Source organism: Mastigoproctus giganteus, chromosome 13 (genome assembly GCF_048544385.1).
Source record: "Mastigoproctus giganteus isolate SK-2022 chromosome 13, ASM4854438v1, whole genome shotgun sequence".
Classification (NCBI taxonomy): domain Eukaryota; kingdom Metazoa; phylum Arthropoda; class Arachnida; order Uropygi; family Thelyphonidae; genus Mastigoproctus; species Mastigoproctus giganteus.
This window is the reverse complement of record NC_143587.1, coordinates 33,957,792-33,981,639: the sequence shown is the minus strand read 5'-3', so window position 1 is coordinate 33,981,639 and position 23,848 is coordinate 33,957,792. Positions and strand designations below refer to the sequence as shown.

General features: G+C 35.5%; 1 protein-coding gene across 1 annotated transcript in view; it reads left to right on the top strand.

Moving 5' to 3' along the window:
* Nucleotides 1-5,103: 5,103 nt before the first annotated feature.
* The window catches only part of Uba5 (Ubiquitin-like activating enzyme 5), a 35,379-nt gene continuing 16,634 nt past the window's right edge, over nt 5,104-23,848 (top strand). Inside the window, exons 1-4 of the mRNA XM_090388053.1 lie at nt 5,104-5,243; nt 11,022-11,067; nt 11,845-11,934; nt 16,712-16,821. Of these exons, the coding sequence (XP_090244179.1) occupies nt 5,104-5,243; nt 11,022-11,067; nt 11,845-11,934; nt 16,712-16,821 (386 nt within the window). The remainder of the gene's footprint in view (nt 5,244-11,021; nt 11,068-11,844; nt 11,935-16,711; nt 16,822-23,848) is intronic.

The following is a 23,848-nucleotide window of genomic DNA, read 5'->3' as shown; positions in this document are numbered from 1 at the left end:
TAACGACTTCCAAAACACTAGACGCAATTTATTCTAACAATTGTAGTAGTAGTAGTAGTAGTAGGGACAAACGTCAGCCAAAAAATAAACAAAAATATAAATAAATAAAAATTACACATTTAACCTCATTCATACCATCCAAGAATTTTTCTAGTAATTCCTTGAATTTATTCAAACACAACAACAGATGGAAGCCTGTTCAATCAATCAACTCTGCACCAACCTGTTCCAACAATCACTCTCTGGCTGAAGGCACATCCGCACATCTATTCTGCAACCATGCTTACTTAACTTAAATTTATGCCCCTCATATGGCCATTCAAGGCCTTAAATACTTCAATCAGATCACCCCCTTTTCCTAAGACGCTGCAGTTTGCATCGTCTTCGAAATAGGCACCTTAACTTAACGTCTGTTCCAAGGAAAATAATAGAGCTTCTAGTTAATGAAGTAATGCAGAACCAATTTGACAGGAATTCAATTATTCTGCAGACACAGCATGAGTTTGTTAAGGGGAAATCTCAACTAACCAATTTGATTGGATACTACAATGTTGTGACAAAGGAACTGGATGTCAAAAATAATTTTGATATATACTTGGATTTCCAGAAAGCTTTTGATACTGTTGCCAATAAAAGGCTACTGCAGCAATATGGTATTAAAGGCAAGTTACTGCTACAGATAAAGGAATGGTTGAATTTTAGAATACAGAAGGTGGTCATGGACGGACACTGCCCTTCGTGAATATTATTTGGGAATTTCACAGGGTTCGGTGCTGGACCCATTGTTGTTTTGTGTGTTTATTAATGATATTGATGAAAGTATATCATGCTTAATGTCTAAGTTCGCTGATGCTACAAAAGTTAGCATGCTGGTTAATGACAGTAATGAAGGTTACTGACAGTAATATAACAGGCTGCTGGTTAATGACAGTAACATAACAACTGCGTGGTAATACTCAAATTCAAACTATTATATTAGGGCCACCCATAATTTCTTATATATACCCATATATGTATTATGTCTGTAAATTGCGCGTGTTCTTTGGTCGATTTGCCTGGTTTGCTGACGAAAAAAGCCCAGTTTCTGGGGGGAGGGGAGGGAAACCTTGCTATCTACGTCTGAGACCAACTAACTCAGCCACGGAGTGAATGCGTGGTAGTACTACTTTCATGGTAATGGAAAATGAAAAATACCTCGAAGAAATTGTGCAGTCAGATATGAAGTTCTCTGCGCAGAGCAGATAGGTTGTCAGGGCAGCTCATGGGGTTTTGTCAATTATATATGAATTTTGCTAGCGGAGATAAAGAGGTGATTGCCCCTTTTACAAGGCAATGGTCAGGATACATCCTGAGTAACGCATACTGGTCTGAAGGCCTCATTTTAGGAAGGATGTAGAGCAGCAGGAACGGATACAAAGAACAACGAGGCTGGTGAGAGGAAAAAGCGATGATTTTACGACTAAGTACATGAAGAGACATAAATTCAAACTGAGGAAGAATGGTTGCCGAATAGATGTTTGGAAGTTTTCCTTCAGCCAACGGTTGAGTGCTGAAAGAAGCATCCATCCGTTGTTATGCAAGTGGATAGTTTGAAGAAATTCAAGGAAAAGCTAGACAAACTACTGGGGGATTGATAAATAGGTGAAATGAGAAGGTGTTTTTGGCTGATGTTGAATAAGCTTGCTTTTTTGCATTTTTTTCGCACCACTACTAATACTAATACATAGACTTGAACTACAGTTCGCTCAAATCCGTGTGCATTAACACTCACTGTCTTGACCACTTAACTGAATTGTCATCCTAATCACCGTTTTTATGCCATATAAATTAAAAATAAAGTTTATTGTGTTTTGTGATATATTTTTATTGACGTATTTATTATTTTATTTTTCCACTGACCCTCTATTTTCTATGATTTATTAGGATGCTAACTGCGAGTTTGATAAACGCGAGACTGTCCAGCAACGTATGTCTGCTCGATATCGTCACCGTCCTCCCCACACCGGGTGGAAAAGGCCGGGTTCGAATCCCGTCGATGACGAGAGGGACTTTATTGGGCTTTTTTCACTCCATGGCTGAGCTATTCGGTCTCAGCTGTAGATAGCAAAGTTTTTTCCCCAGAAACTGGGATTTTTTTCGTCCAGCAAAACAGGCAAATCGACTAGAAAACACACGCAATTTACAGGCAAAAATACTGGTTTATGTAATCAATTACGGGTAACCCTAATAATAATAATAATAATAATAATAATAATAATAATAATAATAATAATAATAATAATAATAATAATAAACGATCCAACACATCACCGCAGGATGCAAGGTAATCACCCAGACTAAGTACTCTCATAGACACGACCAGGTAGCCAGGATAATAGCATTAGCATTAGCATTAGTAGAGGCATTTGATGCAAGAAAGCAAGCTTATGCAGCATCAGCCAAAAAAAAAAAAAAAACCCACTTCCACTTCACCCCTCTGTTCGTTCAAAATACCTGTCCAGCTCAGCCTTAAACTTATTTAGGCTATCAACCTCCACCACAAGGGATGGGAGTCTGTTCCACCAACCAACCACCCGCTGGCTAAAGGCAAATTTCCGCACGTCTATCCTACATCTGTCTTTTCTCAATTTGAATTTATGCCCTCTCAGGTGATTTTTCTGAGCTAGAAGAAGAATCCCATCAGCATTGAGCATGCTTAAACCATTCAAGGCCTTATACACCTCTATCAGATCACCTCGCTGGTGCCTAGTCTCCAGACACTGTAATTTGCAAAACTCAAGCCTTTCTTCGTAAGAGCACCCCTTTGTTCCATTCACTAATCTTGTTGCCCTTCTCTGTACTCGTTCCAGCAGCTCTACATCCTTCTTGAAATGAGGCCTCCAGACCTGTATACAGTACTCTAGGTGTGGCCTGACCATCGCCTTATACAATGGAATAATCACCTCCTTATCCCTGCTGGAAAAATTCCTGTATATCATTGACAATACTCCATGAGCTACTCTTGCAGCCCGTCTGCACTGCTCAGAGAACTTCATATCTGCCTGCACAACCACCCCCAAGTCCCTTTCATTCTCTACCACTGTCAGTGTAGTACCATAGAGTTGATACGTTGCTCTGGGGTTGCTGTTTCCCATGTGTAGTACTTTACATTTGTCAATGTTAAACTTCATTTGCCACCTCTCAGCCCACCTGCTCAACCTTTCCAGATCCTGTTGCAGTAGCATAGTGTCAGTAGTGTCCTTGACAACCCTGCCAAGCTTTGTATCGTCTGCAAACTTGGACATTAAGCCCGATATACCATCATCAATATTATTTATAAATACAGAAAACAATAATGGACCCAACACTGAGCCCTGAGGGACTCCACTAATAACATTAGTCCACGATGAGCAGTGTCCATTGATTACCACTCTCTGTCTTCTCCCCCTCAACCACCCCTTTATCCATAGCAGCAATTTGCCTCCAATGTCACACTGCTCCAATTTGTGTAGCAGTCTTCCATGTGCAACAGTATCAAAAGCCTTTCTAAGATCCAAGTATATAATATCAAAGTTATTCCCTGCATCCAGTTCTTTTGTGACTGCATCATAGTATCCAATCAAGTTGGTCAGGCAAGACTTCCCCTTAACAAAACCATGCTGTGTCTGAGCTATAACTGAAGTCTTGTCTAAATGATCCTGCAGTGCTTCTTTAACCAGTGCCTCCATTAATTTTCCTGGAACAGAAGTTAAGCTCACAGGTCTACCATAAGATAGCGAGGATACACCAGAAGCTAGCGAGGAAATACCAGTTGACCAAAGAAACTGTACCATACTACAAGTGCGAACCCCAGGCAGTACTAGAGACCAGAACCCACAAGTTGTACTGGAACCGCGCCATAATAACGGATAAGACCATCACGCACAACAGACCGGACATAACCCTTGTGGACAAGATGGAAAATCCTACTACCTGATTGGCATAGCGGTGCCAAAAACTAGCAAGGTCCAGAAAAACCATGAAGAAAAAATTAAGAAGTACACGAACCTGAGAAATGAAGTCAAGGAGATGTGGCATATTCAAGAAGTATTGACCATCCCGATCAACACCTACACGGAACTCCAGAAAATCGCAATCCTGAACACCTGTAGGATAGTCAGAGATTTCCTCGACTAACAGTAACACCAGACATTACAACCACCCTATGTACTTGGTAGCAGTATCCATCACGGAGTTGAATCCCCAAATCAAGGAGAAATAATATAAGAGCAATAATAATAATAATAATAATAATAAATGCAGCTTGACTGTTTCCTTATACAGCACGAAAATCATCTTTTTCTACCTGATGGAAAAATTCGTGTTTGTCATTTGCAGAAAACCATTATTTATAAAGGATAATTGTAAATTTAATATTTTTATATCTGCTTTTTAATAAGTAGTTACTATTTTAGTAAAATAACTACTCAAGGGTTCACATCTGGTGAGTATGGGCTTGGCACACCCAGGGTCCTGAGCTGGATATCATAATTCTTCTCTTATTATTATTATTATTATTATTATTATTATTATTATTATTATTATTATTAGCCATATGGTGCAAGGAAGCCCAAGGCTTATGCTGCACCAGCCAAAAAAAAAAAAAATTTCCAAGTTACCCTGAGAGAGAGAGAGAGAGAGAGAGAGAGAGAGTCAGAAGTAGAAAGGAATCACCAAGAATGGAAAGAATTATGATATCCAGCTGAGGACCCTGGGTGTGCCAAGCTTATGCTCTTTCTTGGTGATTCCCTTCACTTCCGACTCTCACTCTCTCAGGGTAACTCGGAAATTTTTTTTTAGCCGGTGCGAGGAATATAGTGCAAGGAAGCCTGAGCATAAGCCTCAGGCTTCCTTGCACTATATGGCTAATAATAATAATAAGTCACTAGCTGCTAAAATATTATGCAAAAACATACCACCTAGATTTTTAATAATTTTCAATTTTCAATTTTTGAGAAGTGGGGTCGCTGTGGACAGTAATGCACGTGTACCAATGTCATTAGATTCAGTATTGGTAATGTGTGTTTGCAAAGTTTTATAAACATATGTTTGTAGTAGATTTTTTTTTTCTAATTAAACGTAATAATGGAATCGATTAAGGAACTTCAGAGTAGAATTGCCGAATTAGAGGAAGAGTTAAAAATAGAAAAACTGAAACAGGAAGGAATCGTTCGCCAAAAGATAGCTGAAATGAGTTCTGAGGTTGTTGACTCTAACCCATATAGGTGAATAACTTCTTAAACTGAATGCAGAATTTATTTTTACGTGAAGCTTACATACGCAACTGTTGAAATCTTTAATATGTCAGTAAGGCAGTTATCATAGATATCTACCCCAGGGGCTCACATCTGGTATGGGCTTGGCACACCCAGGGTCCTAAGCTGTATTTCATCATTCTTCTCTTTCTTGGTGATTCACTTCTACTTCTCTCTTTCGGGTGGGGGGGGGTGTAACTCGGAATTTTTTTTTTTTTTTTTTTTTCTTTTTCTTTTGGCTGGTGCAGAATAAGCCTCAGGCTTCCTTGCACTGTATGGCTAATAATGATATATCGGTTAGTAAGAAATTCCATGAGAGCAGGGGGCGGCCTGGCCTGGGAAAACGAATGGTGAGTGCCACTGGGATCAACAGAAAATTTGGCTCTTCTACCAATAGCCCTGGCATGACAAGTGATGATTTTGGGGGGCTGAAACTTTACAGTCTGGCCCTGCAAGATAATATACACGAAGGCCGAATCCAGCCTTCATGGTGTTTTTTGTTGCTGGTGGGGATGTAACAGTTCAGCATTCGTGTTTGGGAAACATCAGTAGTTTTTTTTTTTTCTGATGCTATATAAACTTGCTTTCTTGCATAATGTGGCGCCAGTACTATCATCAGAATATGAAAGAATGCTGGTCTCGGATTTAGCTATTGTGGGAATCCCTTGCGCTAATATACAGGTTATTTCATAACAAGCATCCATTTTCCGGATTAAAATCAGTGAAAAAAGTTCACATGAACATGTGTGCGATTCTGATCGGTTATCAAACCATGTCTCAATTTGAAAAAAAATGGATATGGAGCTTTCAGTGGTAAAAATGAATGAGTAAACATATACTCAGTATGAATAAAAATTTTACTGGGTGTGTCACCTTGTTTATTGTTTTTATTTAGCCATCTTTAATGGACATTAGTAATTGCGCTTTCGTAATATGTCTCTACTAATGCTATATTTTTTTTTTTCTTTGACAAAATTTATATTTTATTTGGTCATCATTACCCTAAACCCTAAGAATGTGAATTTTGTAGTGCTGTGAGGCGTTTTGCTCATTTAAAAAAAACAAAAAAAAACGCCTTTTTTGAGCTAGTAGTTCAAAAAATAGGTTGAGATAGGAGAATTGTCCTTAATTAGCCTGAAATTGTATTTTATAAAATCATCAGATAGCAATATCTGAAATGCACTAGTGTGGATTTTATGATCATTACACTCTTTCATGCCACGGCCATCCATATTTTAGGGAATAAATATTATTGTTTTGAATTCTATTAAAATATAGAATTAAAATATTGTAATTCATATGAAATAATGTGACTTGACTAGAAAAAACATATTTAGTAAAATTCAAATTTTTCGCCTTCTAGGATGGGATCAACAGAAAATTTGGTCATTGACTAATATTTTTCTATTAATAAGTGTTAAAATCATTATTTATTGATTAAAGCAGTCATTGGCTGTGCATATAATATGCTCAGTGGACAATGAAATGTCTCATCAGTGCCACAGCATATTTAAGTTGTTATCAACTGGGCAGTTGATAACTTAAATATACTGTGGCATGGATGAGATTACACAACACATCCAGAAATATGACTGACCATGCTGCCTACAAAGCCCCAACATCTGCACCACAGTGCATGGTGGTATATGTTGTATTACCCATTTGATTTCACCCCACAGATGCTTGATGGGGTGAAATCTGAGTGTGGTGATGGGGTGAAATCTGAGTAAGGGAGGTGAAATCTGAGTGGGCTGCAGATTGTATCTCAGTTTGTGGCTCGGTGTGTTAGCCTATTGAAAGATGCCACCAATCTTGGAGGATAAAAACACTGATGAGTTTACTTTATCTATGTCATTATGGCACAAACTGGAAATAACTGTTGCTACCAGCCTGTATTATCATTGTGCATGTTGGAGCCATTACTGTGTGTTGGTTTTGCTATCCATAGGATTTACTGTGAGCATGGCAATGAGGAAAATGCGATTTGTCAGATGCAAGACAACTAGCCATCATAAGCAGTGATGGAAAATGTCGACAGCAGTGTGGTGGAAAACTGGCAGTGGTGACTCAGCTTTTCTTTTATATAATGAAGTGACTATTCTCTTGTCCCTATTTATCTGTCTTTTAGTTTCTTACAGATCAATGTGTTTTCCTATGCTTAGTATAATCACCAATCCACAGCTGCTGCAGAATAGCATTCAGCAAATCAACTTGTCTTTTATTATTCTAAAATAGTTCATATTATTGTCTGACCATCCTAGGAGGGTCATATTTCAGTGGCCATAGTGTACAGATTAGTATATGTTAATAGCATAAATAGTAAAATGTCATGTGCAATATATGAGATGTGATAAAAATGTTTGGAGAGTGACTTGGTATCTTGAAATTGCAATGTTGTAGTATGCAACATGTTTGCTGACTCGTTTAAACACTTAATTTATCTGCAGTTAGTCTGAATAGAACATGAATAGAAAGAAGAAGTTGGTACATGAATAGAAGGAATTTTATGCATTTCCCTGCAATTGGAATTAGTACATGTGAATAGAAGGCATTTTGTGTTTCCTCACACTTTAAATTAATGATTTTACTGACCAGGGAATTCACTTTAAATTTTAGCATTAGCATTAGTAGAGGTATTTGATGCAAGAAAGCAAGCTTATGCAGCATCAGCCAAAAAAAAAAATAAATAAATAAAATAAAAAAATAAATAAATAAAATAAATATATAAATAAATAAAATAAATATATAAATAAATAAAATAAATATATAAATAAATAAATAAAAAATAACCACTTCCACTTCACCCCTCTGTTCGTTCGAAATACCTGTCCAGCTGAGCCTTAAACTTATTTAGGCTATCAATTCCACGACAAGGGATGGAAGTCTGTTCCACCAACCAACCACCCGCTGGCTAAAGGCAAATTTCCGCACGTCATTTGTTTCAAATTAGGGAAAATTGTAACAGAGACCTTCAAAATGTTGAAGACAGCTTTTGGAAAAGATGCTGTGTGTCATTCAATGACTTTTCAGTGGTTCACAAAGTTTAAAGAGGGTTACTTGTCTGTTAAAAATGGTTCTTGCTTTGGTCACCCTGCAACTTCAGAAACCAGAGATTCAATCACCCACATTCATGGTGTGATCAATGTTTAACTATCTGTAAAGTTGCTAGTGAAATTGTTATTTATTATGGGACATGGTAATCAATTTTAACACAATATTTGGGATTGTAATGTATTTCTGTCAAGTTTATGCCTCACATCCTCGCCAATGATCACAAAGAGTGATGGGCTCAAACATGACAGGATCTTTGTCAATGTGCAGCTGCTAACCCACACTTTGTTTCCCTCATTATCACTGGTGACAAATTGTGGGGGTATGACATGGAAATAAAGGTCTACTCTAAATGGAAGACTTAATCTTCTCCTAGACCCAAAAAAGCAAGCCAGTCTTCGATCAGATATTTTTTGATTGAAATTGGCAGGGCAGTTTGAGTAAGATTCACAGGGCAGTTTTCATTTTGAATTTGTTCCACATGATTAAACAGTGAACCAGGAATACTACAAAAACAGTTTTACTGTGATTATTGTGTGATGCAGTTCTGAGAAAATTCCCAGAAAAGTGGACTTCTGAAATTGGTGCTTGTAACATGACAATGTTCCTGCACTTGACACTTTCCATTCAATAATTTATTGTGAAGCACTTCATTATGGGGTTGTCCATCTGCCATACTTACTGAATGTAGCTCAGTGGTTCACAAATCCCTCTCCCAAGAGGCCCTCTTGAAAGATCACAGATTTGCAACAACTCTGGATATTATTCATAATGCAACACAAACTATTAGCAATTCAAAATTAACCCTATCAGGAATTCTTCCAGATGTGTTGGAATATATAATGTCAAGGAAGGAGACTACCTCAAAGGAGAGCCATCCAAATATATTGCTGGTAATCTTTATCATTTCCCAAATTAGTTCAATCTCCAAACTTTTTGACCATCCCTCATATATGTACTAATTTAAATAACAAGATTTCCATCCTTGTTTTATAATGGCTTAACAAAACTGAGAGAGACATTTATAGAAATTACTCCTGATGCATAATAAATAAGACTCATGTGAAGGGAGGAGATATATTCCTTTCTTTGTAGTGAGTTGTTGCCATGCTTACAGCTATTACAGTGGTGTTGTCATCTTGTTAGAGATTGGGTAGATGTTCATCAGTGTACTATGGCAATTATTTTCATGAAGCAATGGGACTATGCTCAAGATTCACTATTGAACAGGTCAGTGCCTTTGCAGCACATTTTGTTCATAGTGAACTGTCCAAGTTGATAATTGGCATCATTTTAATTGTATCTCATATTATGAGTTACATATATATACTGATATACTGAGTTGCCGAGGCTTTGCACTGCTTTGAATAGGTAATGCTGATATTGATGAGCAATGAGATACAATTAAAACAATGCCAATTATTGACTTGGACAGTTCACTATGAACAAAACATGGTGCAAAGGCACTGACTTGTTCAATCAGTGTACTATAAACAAAACAGTGATTAAGTCTACATCAGGGGTCAGCAACCATTTTTGATCTAATTTTTAAAAAAAAGAGATCAGCTCAAGCTGGGAGGAGGGGGAGAGTTTTTTAAGAAATGGAATAGAGTGGGAAGGTGTTTTATTAAAAAATATATATTTTTTGAAATATTATTTAATACTGAAAAAATGTAACAAACATCCAGTTAGATACAAATTAATGTAACTTTTGATGCCGAATTTCTTGAGCAAGTCTCAACATCAGGCAAGTATGCTGTAATTTTCATCTTTAAACATGCTGAGAGACTCTCATTGTTCAGACGGTTTCTCGATTTATTTTTAGTATAATTCATGTTTGAAAATATTTGCCTGCACAAATACATCCTCTAACTCCATTTCGAATTGTGCTTCATGTCAGCTAAAAGTTAAAGAACCGCAGTTACATGTTCAAAGAGCTGCAGGTTGCCGACCCTTGGTCTACATTATGAGATGTTGCTATTGACTAAATGCAGATTAAAACAAAATTGCATCTAGAAAGCTTCATATCTATAAAAGTTAATGCTAATTAAAATAATAGGACTTCTATGTTTAAAAAGTCTTAAAAAAGAAACCAAGAAATTTTAAGAAATTTTTAGTTTAAGAAATTTTTTCCTTGATGATCTTTTTTATGTAGGGCAGTTGCTACGAAGAGAAGATGGAGGCTTTTGTACTCTTTGCAGTTTTACTAAAGAACCATCAGTCTCCCATTTGAACCAAAGAAGGGTTCTGTTGTGAACTCAAAATATAGCTTATAAAGTTAACTGGGCTGTGGGCTTTGTATCTTCAGTGTATTTCAGCAAAACTAAAATTTGTTACCAACATGTGTGTTAACTGTTGCCTTGTTAAAAATACTTAAGAGCCTCCTGTGTAATGTATTTTAGTAATTATATTAAAATATAAATAGTATTAATACTTTCCAGAGCAAGTTCTGTGAACATATCTGGGCACCTAAGCACTGAGTTTTCTGCTAGTGAATGGGCTCTGTGGAGTGAGTGTTTCATTAAATTTTGAAAATTTATACAAATGGAAACTTTGTACATAAATGCTTTTAACTATTACTTTGTTCTTATTTTCACTCTAATATTGGTTGCCCAATATTATAGTTTTAAGGCCATTTAAGTTGAAGCATTTTTTTTTTCTCTCAAAAATTAATTTTACTCTTTTTGTATTTTTCAGTCGTCTTATGGCTCTCAAGAGAATGGGAATTGTTGAAAATTATGAAGTAAGTTTGTCATTGACAAATGCCTTATTCACTTATAAAATAAATTTAGGTTTAGTAATTATTATCAATAATTCTTACTTTTGTTTATTTGAAACAGAAAATTACAGTATAAATATGATTTCAAGCATATATGCAGATATTTTGTATTAGTGGCATTTTTATTATATTTCTCATATTAAGCAAAAACCCTTGTAGTTTTCTTGATTTATTAAAATACACTAATAATTATTGAAAATTACAAATGAATCAGTGAAAACTATTAGGTAATTACCAGTCACTTAGTAATAACTGCTATTCTAGGTTTTAAGGAGATCCCAGATTTGGTGCACTGTATGAAGCTACCGCATTGTCATAGAGCTGTATTACACCATCGAAGTAGACTCAGTTATTTCTGGAAAATTACTGTTTTAAACTTCAAACCTAGCAGTTTGTTTTGTTCAATGCAATAAGAACATTTAACAAATAATGAAAATATGGCTTAGGCAATGGAATGTAAGTTTCTGTAGCACTGGTATGAATTTTATTCTGTGCTGACAGATCCATAAATAAGTTGGGTGACAGTAAAGCAGTTTGTTAGTAAAAGGTAGGTTTTGATACATCCTTGTACAAATATAGATTCTGTTTTATTCTTCAGTAAGTGATATATGTTTAAGAATTTAATTTATTAATAGCAACCTGATATTCTTCTGACGAAACATTAGAATCAGTTTAAATTTGCTTTCTCTTCAAAAACAAAATATAATATTTCTGATATCAAATGTTTGATTTTCTTTCCAGAAAATAAGAGACTTTTCCGTGGCAATTGTAGGTGTTGGGGGAGTTGGTAGTGTTGCAGCTGAGATGCTTACAAGGTGTGGAATTGGTAAAGTAAGTAAAACTGGAATTTATTGTAAAAATTAAAACCTTCCTGACTGTTTTTGGATGGTTATATCCTGTAATAATTACAGCTGTCATTATGGTCCATTTCAACAAAAAAAGTGTATTGAAAAAATTTAATAAAATAATATAAATGATAACAAAGTAATAAAATTTTCCTTTACCTGACTAATATGCTTTTTGTGAATTAACGATGAACAGACACAATTTGGCCTTAGTAGCCCTTGTGTCGTTAAACCGAATAACAACAGCAATTTACCTGACTAAAGTAGTAGATTCAAACACATGTGCCTCCCAATTTAAAGTGAAGACAGATGTAGGCAAAGAGAAACATATGTAAAACACTGTTGACAAATGCATGAAAATAAATCAGCACATGGCCACTCATAAATATTTTATATTATAATAAAAAAAAAAGTATTTTTTATTGAATTGTTTTATAGTCTATTAGTTACATCAAATGGAGAAAGCCATAAGTGTGTAATTATACATAAAATTATACAAAAAACAAAATTCCCATTGGAAACTTTCAAGTATTGTTATCATTTTATAATGTCTATAAAAACTGCTTACTAAGTTTAGTAATTTTTTTTCTTATGTGGTACATGAAAATTGTTATATTTTTGTTTCAGTTTGTTTTTTGCCTATGAGTCAAAAAGAGGTTCACTGTTGCTGCTTTACTGCTCCTGCCTGAGATTGGTTAACGTTCCCTACTGAAGGGTTTTAAAGAATTCCTCTAGTTTCTATGGAAATTTGATTCCTGACATCTCCAAATGGGTGACCCCAGTATGCTCTTATTGTTATATATATATACTGTTACGGAGGATTTATTGTGGTGTACTTGAACAGCCTAGTAATTATAGAACGGTTTCTCCTATACATTGTGTCCTCGGGGGTAACACATTTGTTAGAATTGCCATCCTCCCCACACCAGGTAGAAAAGACCTGAGTTCTAGGCCCATCGATAATGTGCAGAATATAGCTGAGTTAGTCTCGGGAGAGGGCAAAATGGTTTTTTCTCCCGGAAACTCGGGTTTTTCATCCATCAAACAGAAAACTGACCACAGAACACGTGCAATTTACGGACAGTATACATAGAGAAATATGGCCTTAGTCGCTGATGCTCTTAAAACCCTACTACAACAACTACCTATACATTGAAATTTCCTTTGATAATTCTTTTGACAAAGAATCGTTCCCAACATTAAAACCAAACATTTATAAACTTTGTTAGTGACTTAAGGATTCTAGTTCTTGTGTTTAGTGTGTTCTCTGATATGGACATTCAAAAACTCAATTCACTTCCATGCCAAATGCTAACACTAGAACTTTATTGTATTGGTAATTTGATTTTTTTTGTCCCTCCTCCATTTTGGAGTTATATCTATTTAAGAGTATCAAGTAGCTTTTTTTTTTAGGTATGCTGTATGTTGCCATAAGTTTATTATTTGTGTTTAAGACAGTTCTTAAATTTTTGTACTAGTTAACTTTAAGTGGAAATTTTGTCTTTCATTTTTTGTCTTTCATTGCAAATAATTAAGTTATTTATGATGGAGTCCTCATGTGCATATAACAACATGGCATGTAATTTGAATATTACTTTCCATAATATGATTTCCCCTCTACATAAAGATTTTTGAAACACCTTGTGTATGTGAAATACTACAAAATTTTTGCCTGAACATGTGACTCAAGTTGGGCATCAGGCAGATATTGGGTTACTTCTGGTTAAAATAAGCTGATGCTATTGTGCCAGTTGTGAGATTGAGCTAACGTGTTACCAAAAAAATTTACAGCCCATTGTTGCCAAATCAGCTGCAGTAAAACAATTCCAATGAAGTTGTAAACTATTCTAGTCTCTTCTGTCCAGATCATAAACAAATTTATTTACCAGTTAGTATGCTGAAATTTTTCATTTTTATTGCACATTAAAATGAGTGAATGTTATAATAATTAACAGAATTGGACTTGGATTTCTGCTTATAGTTTTCACACGTGGAGGAAATGCTTCTTCCACGTTAGCTGTTTGACAAAAATAGTCCTGTCACCTGACTTGAAACTTCCTAGGATTATTAAAACAAACATCATTTCATGTGAACAAACAAACATTTAAAGCAAACATCATTTCAAAAACTGGAGACAAAATTTTAGTTCTGCATGATGATTTCAAGACAAAAAATTGATATAATGGAAAAACAAGGATTTAACTTGTGAAAAAATTGTGGTTACTATTTTTTATGACAGCAAAAAGGTTTTTCTTGTGGAGTTCAGTATTTCGCAGAACAACTACAGTGGTACCTTGGATTATGAGTAACTTGGTATACGAGTGTTTTGCAAGACGAGCAAAAATTTTTAATAAATTTTAACTTGATAAACGAGCGGGGTCTTGCAATACAAGTACAGTCAGTCCTCGTATAACACGTGTTTACACTACACGAATTCGATCATACACGATTTATAAATACGGGAACGATATCTTATATAACACGAACCGAATTCGCCTATGCACGATTCCCTTTGTATTTACAAGAAATGGCAGTCGAACGCAGAATCACCGCAACCCGATAGCAATGAAGAGAAGGTTTTGAAAATGTATTTATGGTTTTTTATATCCATGAAGGGGAAACACATTTCACCATAATAACGTGAAAACCAACAATTCCAGCTAGTATAATCGCAAATGCAATTAGATCGAGTTTACTACCAGTTTATAACAGATTCCACTAGCAGGAACGCAACTGGAAATTGTTTTTATTGTTTTATGGTAGGAACCCCTAGAAATGTGCTTTAGTAAAATGTGAGGTGTTAATTAATAGTGTATCTCTACCTTTACGGTGTTTATTCAGTTGCTACACGCGTGCAGCTTTGTTTATGTGTATCAAGCGTGCCTCCTCATTTTGTAATAGTGCGAGCGATGAATCTGATTTCTGAAATCCTCAAAAGGAGGCAAAAGCAAGTGTCATTGGAAAGATTCCTTGTTAAAGTCGCACAAAAAGAAAAAGTCAACAGATTGCAGTGATTCCGTTAGAGACAGTGAAAGTCGTCCTACCCAATAATTAATAAATTCGATTGCTTTATGTATATTAAATTTAAATATCAAAAATATAAAAAGGTATGTATTTTGTATTAATCATTTTTACAGTATATGAATATTTTTGAGTTTTGGAACAAATCATCTGGGTTTCCATTATTTCATATGGTGAAATTTGCTTTGATATACGAGTGCTTTGGATTACGAGCACGTTTCCGGAACGAATTATGCTCGCAAACCAAGGTACCACTGTATTTTGAATAATGTGTACATGACATTTAGATTTTTGTGTAACACCATCAAATAAAAAAAATTGAAGCATGTTTACTAGTGGGCTTTATCTACCTTCATAAGGTTCATGTGAGCGTTGAGCAGCTGCTTGAGAATATAACTTTGAATAATTCATCCAGTGACCCTGTAGTATAATCCTTATCAGACTCCTTGTAAATGTTTTCTTGAATTGAGCTCATTTAAATTCAGAATGACCTCTGTGCTCCATCCTTATTTCTTTGATTCATATATTTCTTAAGAGGACAATTTAAATTTTCTTACGAAATACTTTTACTAAAAATTATAAAAGTGTATTCATTGAAATAGACATTAACTCACTTGGATCTAATTATACTGTGTGGCCACTTTATTTGGTACGTCTACATAATAGTAATTGGGCCTCAATTGCTTCCCACAGATGCTCAGTTGAATTGAGATGTCATGACTGGGGTGATGACTACACTAAGCTAAATTCACCTTCATGTTCTTGGAACCAATTCTGTGCAAATTCTATCCTTTTGAAGTAGCACATTATCCTGTTGGAAGAACCTATTCACCTGAAGATTCTACTGCAGCCATGATTTGCATCCAGATGTTGCTACAGTAGTATCAAGAGGCTCAATATGTGCCTAAAAATATTCCTCACACCATTACAGTGCCATCACCAACCTATACTGTTGTCACTTGGCAGGATGGGTCTTTGTACTTGTGCTGTTTTCCCCATATTCTGGTCCTCCCATCGGTGTGAAACAGCAAGAATGGGGATTTGTCAGACTCAGCATTTACCCAATCCTTCAGTGTTAGTGTTATCAATGATAATGTTCCTGGGCCCATTGTAATAATTATAGTTTTCTTGTTTTTTGCTGACTCAAGTGACAGCCAACAACTGAAGATTCAGTTGTTGGCTGTGATACCCTATCTAGGACAAGGTATGACCAGTTGCATATTCTGAAATGCCTTTTTGGTTACCACTGTTGTACTGGGCTCTTATTTGCAGCCTTTCTATTAATCTGCACAATTTGTCCACCTCTTTTGGCCTCTCACATTAATGAGCTGTTTCTGATCATAGGATTGCTGTTGGCTGGATATTATTTGGCTATTGGCCAATCTCAGTACATCTGGGATATAATTACTTGTGTAAACCCCAGTGGGGTTGCAGTTTCTGAGATACTCATACTGATGTATCTGGTGCTAACTGCTATGCTACAAGCAAAGTCACTTAAATCTTTTGTCTTACCCATTCTCACATTGAATGACACACATACAACACTCTGTACATTTGCTTACCTGCTTTGTATTTATGGTAGGAACAGGTAATGCACTTACTGAAGAGCAAGAGCATCACGTCATCAAGAGGCACTCCATTTAGTGAAAATATATTTATATGTAATAAAGTGGCCACTCAATGTTGAAAAGAAAGTGTGTGTTCTTTGATACACATGTAGATGTATTATTTTTTATATTTAGTTAATTCTCTTCGATTATGATAAAGTTGAAATGGCAAACATGAACAGACTCTTTTTCCAACCGCATCAGGCTGGAATGAGCAAAGTTGAAGCAGCTGCAAAGACTCTGAGGTATTTTAATTTTACTTTGGTTTTTATTCTTTTGTCCATTATATTCATGTGGGAATGAATGATTAAAGCAAAAATGAATTGAGGATTTGGTTGTAAAATATGAGGTCATGCTGGAGAAATGCTGCTAGTTAAGCCAAAACATTACTGTCTGTAATTCTGTCCAGACATGATAGAACCTTGTCAACTAACTCTAAACTTGAGTTCTGCAAGGCAGGCTTTGGGTGATAAATTTTTTTCAGCATGGCCTACCCTAGCGTGTAAAAGGAATTTGTTTAGTAAAGAATTCATTGAGCAGAGGAGGTGTGGGAGTCTTTGTTAATGCCATAGAGGTTAATAGTTTCCCATTTAGGGAAACTGTTCATTTTGTGGGAGGGGGAATTAGGGAAATCACCAAAAAGATTCAGGTTGGTGGCATAGACCAAAGTTTATACTTGCACCTTCCCTGAGAATACCTATGTATAATCATGAATTGCCATATTCATGGAAATAGATGCTCATATCATTTGAGCATCTATTTCCATGATTCATAAGTAGACAAAAGCCACAGGGGAAAGGGATGTCAGTTTAGTAAACAGTAACTGAATACAAAATGTAACTGTCCATGTAGTAATTGAATTTAACCATTTAAAAAAATGATTTTTAACTGTTATACAAAATTTAATCCATTTGTAAAGTAATGCCAAGAGTGTTGTAAAAAAAAATGAATGAATTTGGACTTCTCGTCATGTCACCTAACACTGATATTGGTAGGCTGACAGAATCTGAGTGTCACCCAGAGATAATGGGTGAAGAATTACATTGTAGTGATTAGAGCATGTACAGGAGAGATATTTACCAGTGGTGGGGGGTGATTTACCAGTGGAGTGATATGCTTATCAAAATCAGCTTGAAGCCAACCAGATCATTTCCCTATTCTGATGAAACCCAGCTGAAGTTTGGTTTGTGTGGTGAAAGATAACCAGCGATGGAAAAGAAAGTCCGTGATTTTTCATATGTATACGCAAATACAAAAAAATAAGAAAGTAAATTAGATAGGTCCCTTACAAGATGGAAGTAGTGGATTCATATACAACCCTGACAAAATGAATTGAATTGGTACTTTGCAACAATTGTTGATCCAGGAGAAAATAGTGAAAGGGAGTAAGCTTGCTGTAATGAGACAGGTAATGATCTCTGAGAAGTGCCCATTGGAAAAGCTGATGAAGGAGGTAGAACCTAGTGGTGATATATCCAGTTATGCATGGTTTTATGGAAAATTACCTGAACTGCTTGACACAGGATACAATGATATTCATTTATGCTAAACAGGATCTCCTTTGATATATTGAGGAGGTCCTGCTTTGCAATTACCTCTCTTGAGATATTTAAGGTAACATGGGAGGAGGGAATGACTTATTAAGGATTCCATCAGAATTTTTTGATGTGAGCAGTTGTTATGATTGACATTCGTTCATGGAGAAGTACTGATATTTCTCAAACCATAAAAGAAGACCTAATGCAATGCAAGAAATATTGACTGGCGAGTTTCACTTCTGTGGTGGACAAGGTCACAGATTCTGTAGTTAAGGACATTTTACAGGACAGTCTCGACAAGAATGGATCCCAAAGGGATCACAGCAAGCATTCGTGAAGTGGTAGTCTGACCAGTCTGGTTAATTACTATGAGACGGTCATAAAACAGTCAGATGCAAAGGAAAAAAATTTCAACGTTTTAACTTCACGATATGGCTCTTCACGGAGAGCTTATATAAATTTGTGCAAATTTGGGTTTCTAATAAGATCCTGAGGTGAATTAGTGATTGGCTGAAGAACAGGAGATAGAGAATAGTCATAGATGGACATATTTCAGAGGGGGCATGCATACAATTGGGATCCCACGAAGATTTGTTTCTAATTATCCTTAATGATAGTGATGAGGACATACAGGAGAAATGCAAATTTAATTTTGTTATGATATACTTGGATTTTAGGAAAGCTTTTGATCCTGTCAAATTGTAGCAGTGTGACATTAAGGACAAATTGCTGCTATGGATAAAGGGATGGTTGAGTGGGAGAAGACAGAGAGTGGTAATCAATAGATACTGCTCTTTGTGGACTAATTTTATTAGTGGAGTCCCCAAGGTTTAGTGTTTTGCTCATTGTTCTTTTTTCTATTTATTAATGATATTGATGAAGATATATCAGGCTTAATGTCCAAGTTTGCAGATGATAAGAAGGTTTGTAGGGTTGTTAATGACGGTAATGTCAGCACGCTACTGCAACAGGATCAAGAAAAGTTGGGCAGATGGGCTAAGAGGTGGCAACTAAAGTTTAACATTGACAAATGTAAAGTACTGCATATGTGTAGCAGTAACCCCAGAGTAATGTATCAATTGTGTGGTACTACACTAGGATAGTGGAGAATGAAAAAGACCTGGAGGTAATTGTGCAGTCAGATATGAAGTTTTCTGAGCAGTGCAGACAGTCTTCAAGAGTAGCTCGTGGTGTCTTGTCAGTGATGTACAGGAATTTTTCTAGAAGGGATTAAGAGGTGATTATCTCCTTGTATAAGGCAATGGTCAGGCCACACCTTGAGTACTATATACAGGTCTGGAGGCCTCATTTTAGGAAGGATGTAGAGCTGCTGGAATGAGTACAGAAAAGGGCAACGAGATTGGTGAATGGAACAAAGGGATTGCTCTTATGAAGAGAGGCTTAAGTTCTGCAAATTGCAGTATCTAGAGTCCAGGCACTTGCGAGGCGATCTGATTGAGGTATCATCATCATCAGCCATTTTCAATCCACTGCAAGATGAAGGCCTCTCCAGCAACTTTCCAGTTTCTTCTGTTTTGTGCAGTGGCCATCCATTTACCCATGAGCTTGTGAATTTCATCTGTCCATCTCCATTGCTGTCTTCCAGGTTTTCTTTTAGCTCCTCTTGGGTACCATTCTGTTATTTGTTTAGTCCATCTGTCATCATGTCTTTGAGCTGTGTCCTGCCCAAGTCTGTTTCAGTTATTTAGTTTTGATAAAAATGTCCTTTATTTGTGTTTGCTGCCTAATCCCTTTGTTTCTCTTCTTATCTAACAGTCTGATTCCTAATATAATTCATCCCATTCTTCGCTGAGTAGTTTTCAACTTCTCTTCCATTCTTTTGGTGAGTGCCAAAGTTTCACTTCCATAAATCATGGTGGAGAGTATACATTGGTTCATTATTTTACATCTCAGACAAATTAGGATATTACCCCTCAATATATGACTATATTTCCTGAATACTATCCATCTTTCAGCCATTTATCAGTATTACAGCTAATCACTTGTCCCAGATAAGTATGTGAATCCACATTTTCAATTACTGCTCCTTCAATGATTATATCCCTTTCAGTGGTATACTTGTTCATCATTACTTTTGTTTTAGCCATATTCATCTTTAGTCTGAAATCCTTACTAACTCTGCATAACTGATTAAGATTTTCCTCTAATTCTTTGGGATCACAGCTTATGATCATAATGTCATCTGCAAACTGTAAATGGTTTACATACTCTCCACTCATATTGACTCCTTTTTGGGACCAGTCTAATCTTCTGAAAGCTTCCTCAAGGGCAGCAGTAAACAACTTCAGAGATGTGTCTCCTTGTTGAACTCCTTTCTCAATTTTAAATTTGATACTGTCTTTGTCTAGTCTAATAAAGGAGGTAGCATTCTCATATATTTTCTTCAAAATCATAATGTATGGGGTATCTGTGCCTTATCTTTCCAGTGCCTGAAACATTGCCTTATGCTGTATGGAATCGAATGCCTTTTCATAATCCACAAATGCCAGGCATATTGGTGTTTTATATTCATTTGTTTTCTCCATTAGTTGCAATATTATGTGAAGGTGATCCATAGTTGAGAATCCTGTGCTAAAGCCAGCTTGCTCTTTTGGTTGATTCTCATCAAGTATTCTTTTTAATCTTCTAGTAATGACCCTTGTGAACAACTTGTAGATGTGGGACAACAAGCTAATTGGTATACAGGTAACCCTCTTATAAAACGGTAGTTTGGTTCCTACAAATCTCGTGTATTGTGAAACTGTGTTATACGGGACTAAGAACCAGTAAAAAAAGGGGGGGTTACATTCCACAACCTAACAAAAATACAACATTTTTTTTATAACTATCGGAAACTTAATTTTTATAGTAGTAATAACTTAATATTTTAACTTTATTTTTATAATAGTTGTAACTTAAATAGTAATAACTGAACAAACATCTTGCCTTACAAACTGTGATACTTATGTGTCAGATAATGTACTTTTATTTAATTTTCTTCCTCTTCATTGCTGCTAAACACAATTTCTTCTGCAGCATCTAGATTTTGTGTACCTTATGCTCTCTTTAAAAGTCACAATCTGCACGCTTTGAAGTCACAATTTTTTATGATCTCAAACAAGCACAAGTTCAATAGCACAGAACCTAACCCAGGGATCTCTCAACAAAATACACTGAAGTCACACCTTAGATATAAAGCACAAATTTAACTTTATTACCTTACCAATTAACAAAGTTAAATGATACGTGAAAATGGAAGAATATTTTCCAGTCAGCAAAATAAAAATAAGTTTATGCTTATGTACATAGCTTAATTAATACATACTGTAATATGTACATAGTAACTAATTGATATTCATTGACTTTTTTTTTTGTTATAAAATTTAAAACAGTAAAAATAATAAGCAATTAATAACAAAGAATTCGGCACACACAAGTTGCAACAAACGTGATACATGGAAGTGAGATATGGAGTAATGAGTTTCTGAAAATTTATTTATGTTTTTTATATGATTGAATATTTCACAGAAGGGGAAACACATTTCACGAGAATAACATGAAAACCCACAGAATTCCAGCTATATTTCTTGCATTTCTTGCATAAGGCCCTATAGCAAATGCAAGATTGAGTTTGCTACCCATTTATAATAGATTACACTAACAGAAAAGACCAATAAGCCAGAAGCTGCAAATTGTTTTTATTGTTTTATGGTAGTAACCTCCAGAAATGTGCTTTAGAAAAATAGCATGAAAATGATAACGACTAGAGAGTCAACAGCAGGGATTCACAGAAAAGAATGGAAACATTGAAAATTACATCTAACATAATAGCAGGGTTTCCCCAGCACAAAAGCTCAAAAATACTGTGTTATGCAAGATTTCCTGCAATTCTCAAACCTTGTTAGAGCAACATCATGTTATATAAGTACCGTGTTGTGCATGGATTGCTGCAATTTATCAGTCATGTTAGAGTGAAACTATGTTATATGGGGGTTGCCTGTATTTGATTGAGGTGTATAAGATCCATTCAGTTGAGGTGTGTAAGGCCCTAAATGGTTTGAGCAAGCTCAATGCTGATGGGATTCCCTTTGCCCAGATTAATCGCCTGAGGGGACATAAATTCAAATTGAGGAAGGACAGTTGTAGAATAGATTTGCATAAATTTGCCTTTAGCCAGTGGGTGGTTGATTGCTGGAACAAACTTCCATCTGTTGTTGTGGAAGTTGACAGCTTAAATAAATTCAAGGCAGAAGTAAACAAACATTTGGAGTGAATGGATGGGTGAAATAGAGAGGGTAGTTTTTTTTTTTTTTTGTTTTGTTTTTTTTGAGTGATGCTGTATAAGCTTGCTTTCTTGCATAATATGCCTTTACTAATGCTAATGCTAACTTGTGAAAGTTTGCTAATGATCTGTGAGGTTTTCTGCTTAGAGAACAAACACACAAAGACTTAGTGGGATGGAGTTAAAGGTGGTTGAGGGCAAGAAACACTTAAGGGTTTTTACACTACATGAAATCGTTCATGCAGAATTTGCAATTCATAACTGTTATGCAGCATATTTTTATTAGATATTACTTATCAGGATAACACTAATATTTATATGGATATAAATGTATAAATTATTATACATTTATACATGCAAATATTATAATTATTATTATACCTTTAGTAATGATACAGTAAGAATGATCTCATCAAACAGAAGTACTAAATTGTGTTATCTGTTGAAATGATAGTTTTTAGTAAAATTCTGCAAGATATATGTACTGTATTTGACGGCATATGAGACACACTTTTTTTCCGAAAAAGTGCCTTGAAAAATCACCCTGCCTCCTATATGTGGAAGTGAGCCCTCCCTCATTGGCATCAGGTGAGTGGGCAGGTTGTATTTTGCAGTTCGGTCAGAATATTTTCATTTCTGAAGGATAACAGGACACCTAGGGTACTTTTGGACTTGCAGAGTTGTTTGCAAGAAGTTTCAAAAGCCAGGGAACACAGGAAAAGTCTTAGAAGGCAATGGAAGCTTCAAAATCCTTCTCCAGGTTTCTGAATGGTTTGCTGATCCTTTAAAAGGTGGCACAACCGATGGGCCAGTTATTTCTGTGCCGGCTTTCATGATGTTGAGCGTGTCTCCGTGTAAGGTAGTGTACTTTAATTGTGTGTGAAGTGACTATAATCACGACAGTGAATTGTAATCATTGTGGGTGACTGAAATACAATAAAGAACAGTGTTAACTGTATACCACTGTTTTTAATCAGAACTCCATTTCATAACAATATTGTTTAATCCTGGCATTTGACATTATTTTAAAGTATTTTACCCTCAGACAATGGCTGTAGGAGAAAAGAGGTTGAGTTACACTATTGGATATAAAATATTTTCTAATTAGCTAAATTTCTTTTATTTCTCTTTTAAATTGCTGTATTGGTAAATTAACAATAATAATTAAATAATGTATTATTATACAGTATTAGTATTTTTTTTGCTGTTCTGATCACATGTTTTGGGTGAGCTTTTTTCTACTATACACATTAAAATAAATATTAAATGCCTAAATACACTAAAACTTTTTTTCCTTAATTTTCCTTTCTAAAATGGGGGTACATCCTATATGCCCATGCCATCAAATACGGTAATAGTTTTATTGATGATTCCTGAATATTTTTTTGATATATAATTTGTTATTCTATGCTACTTTATTAAATTATGAGTTTCTTTTTTAGCTTTATATTG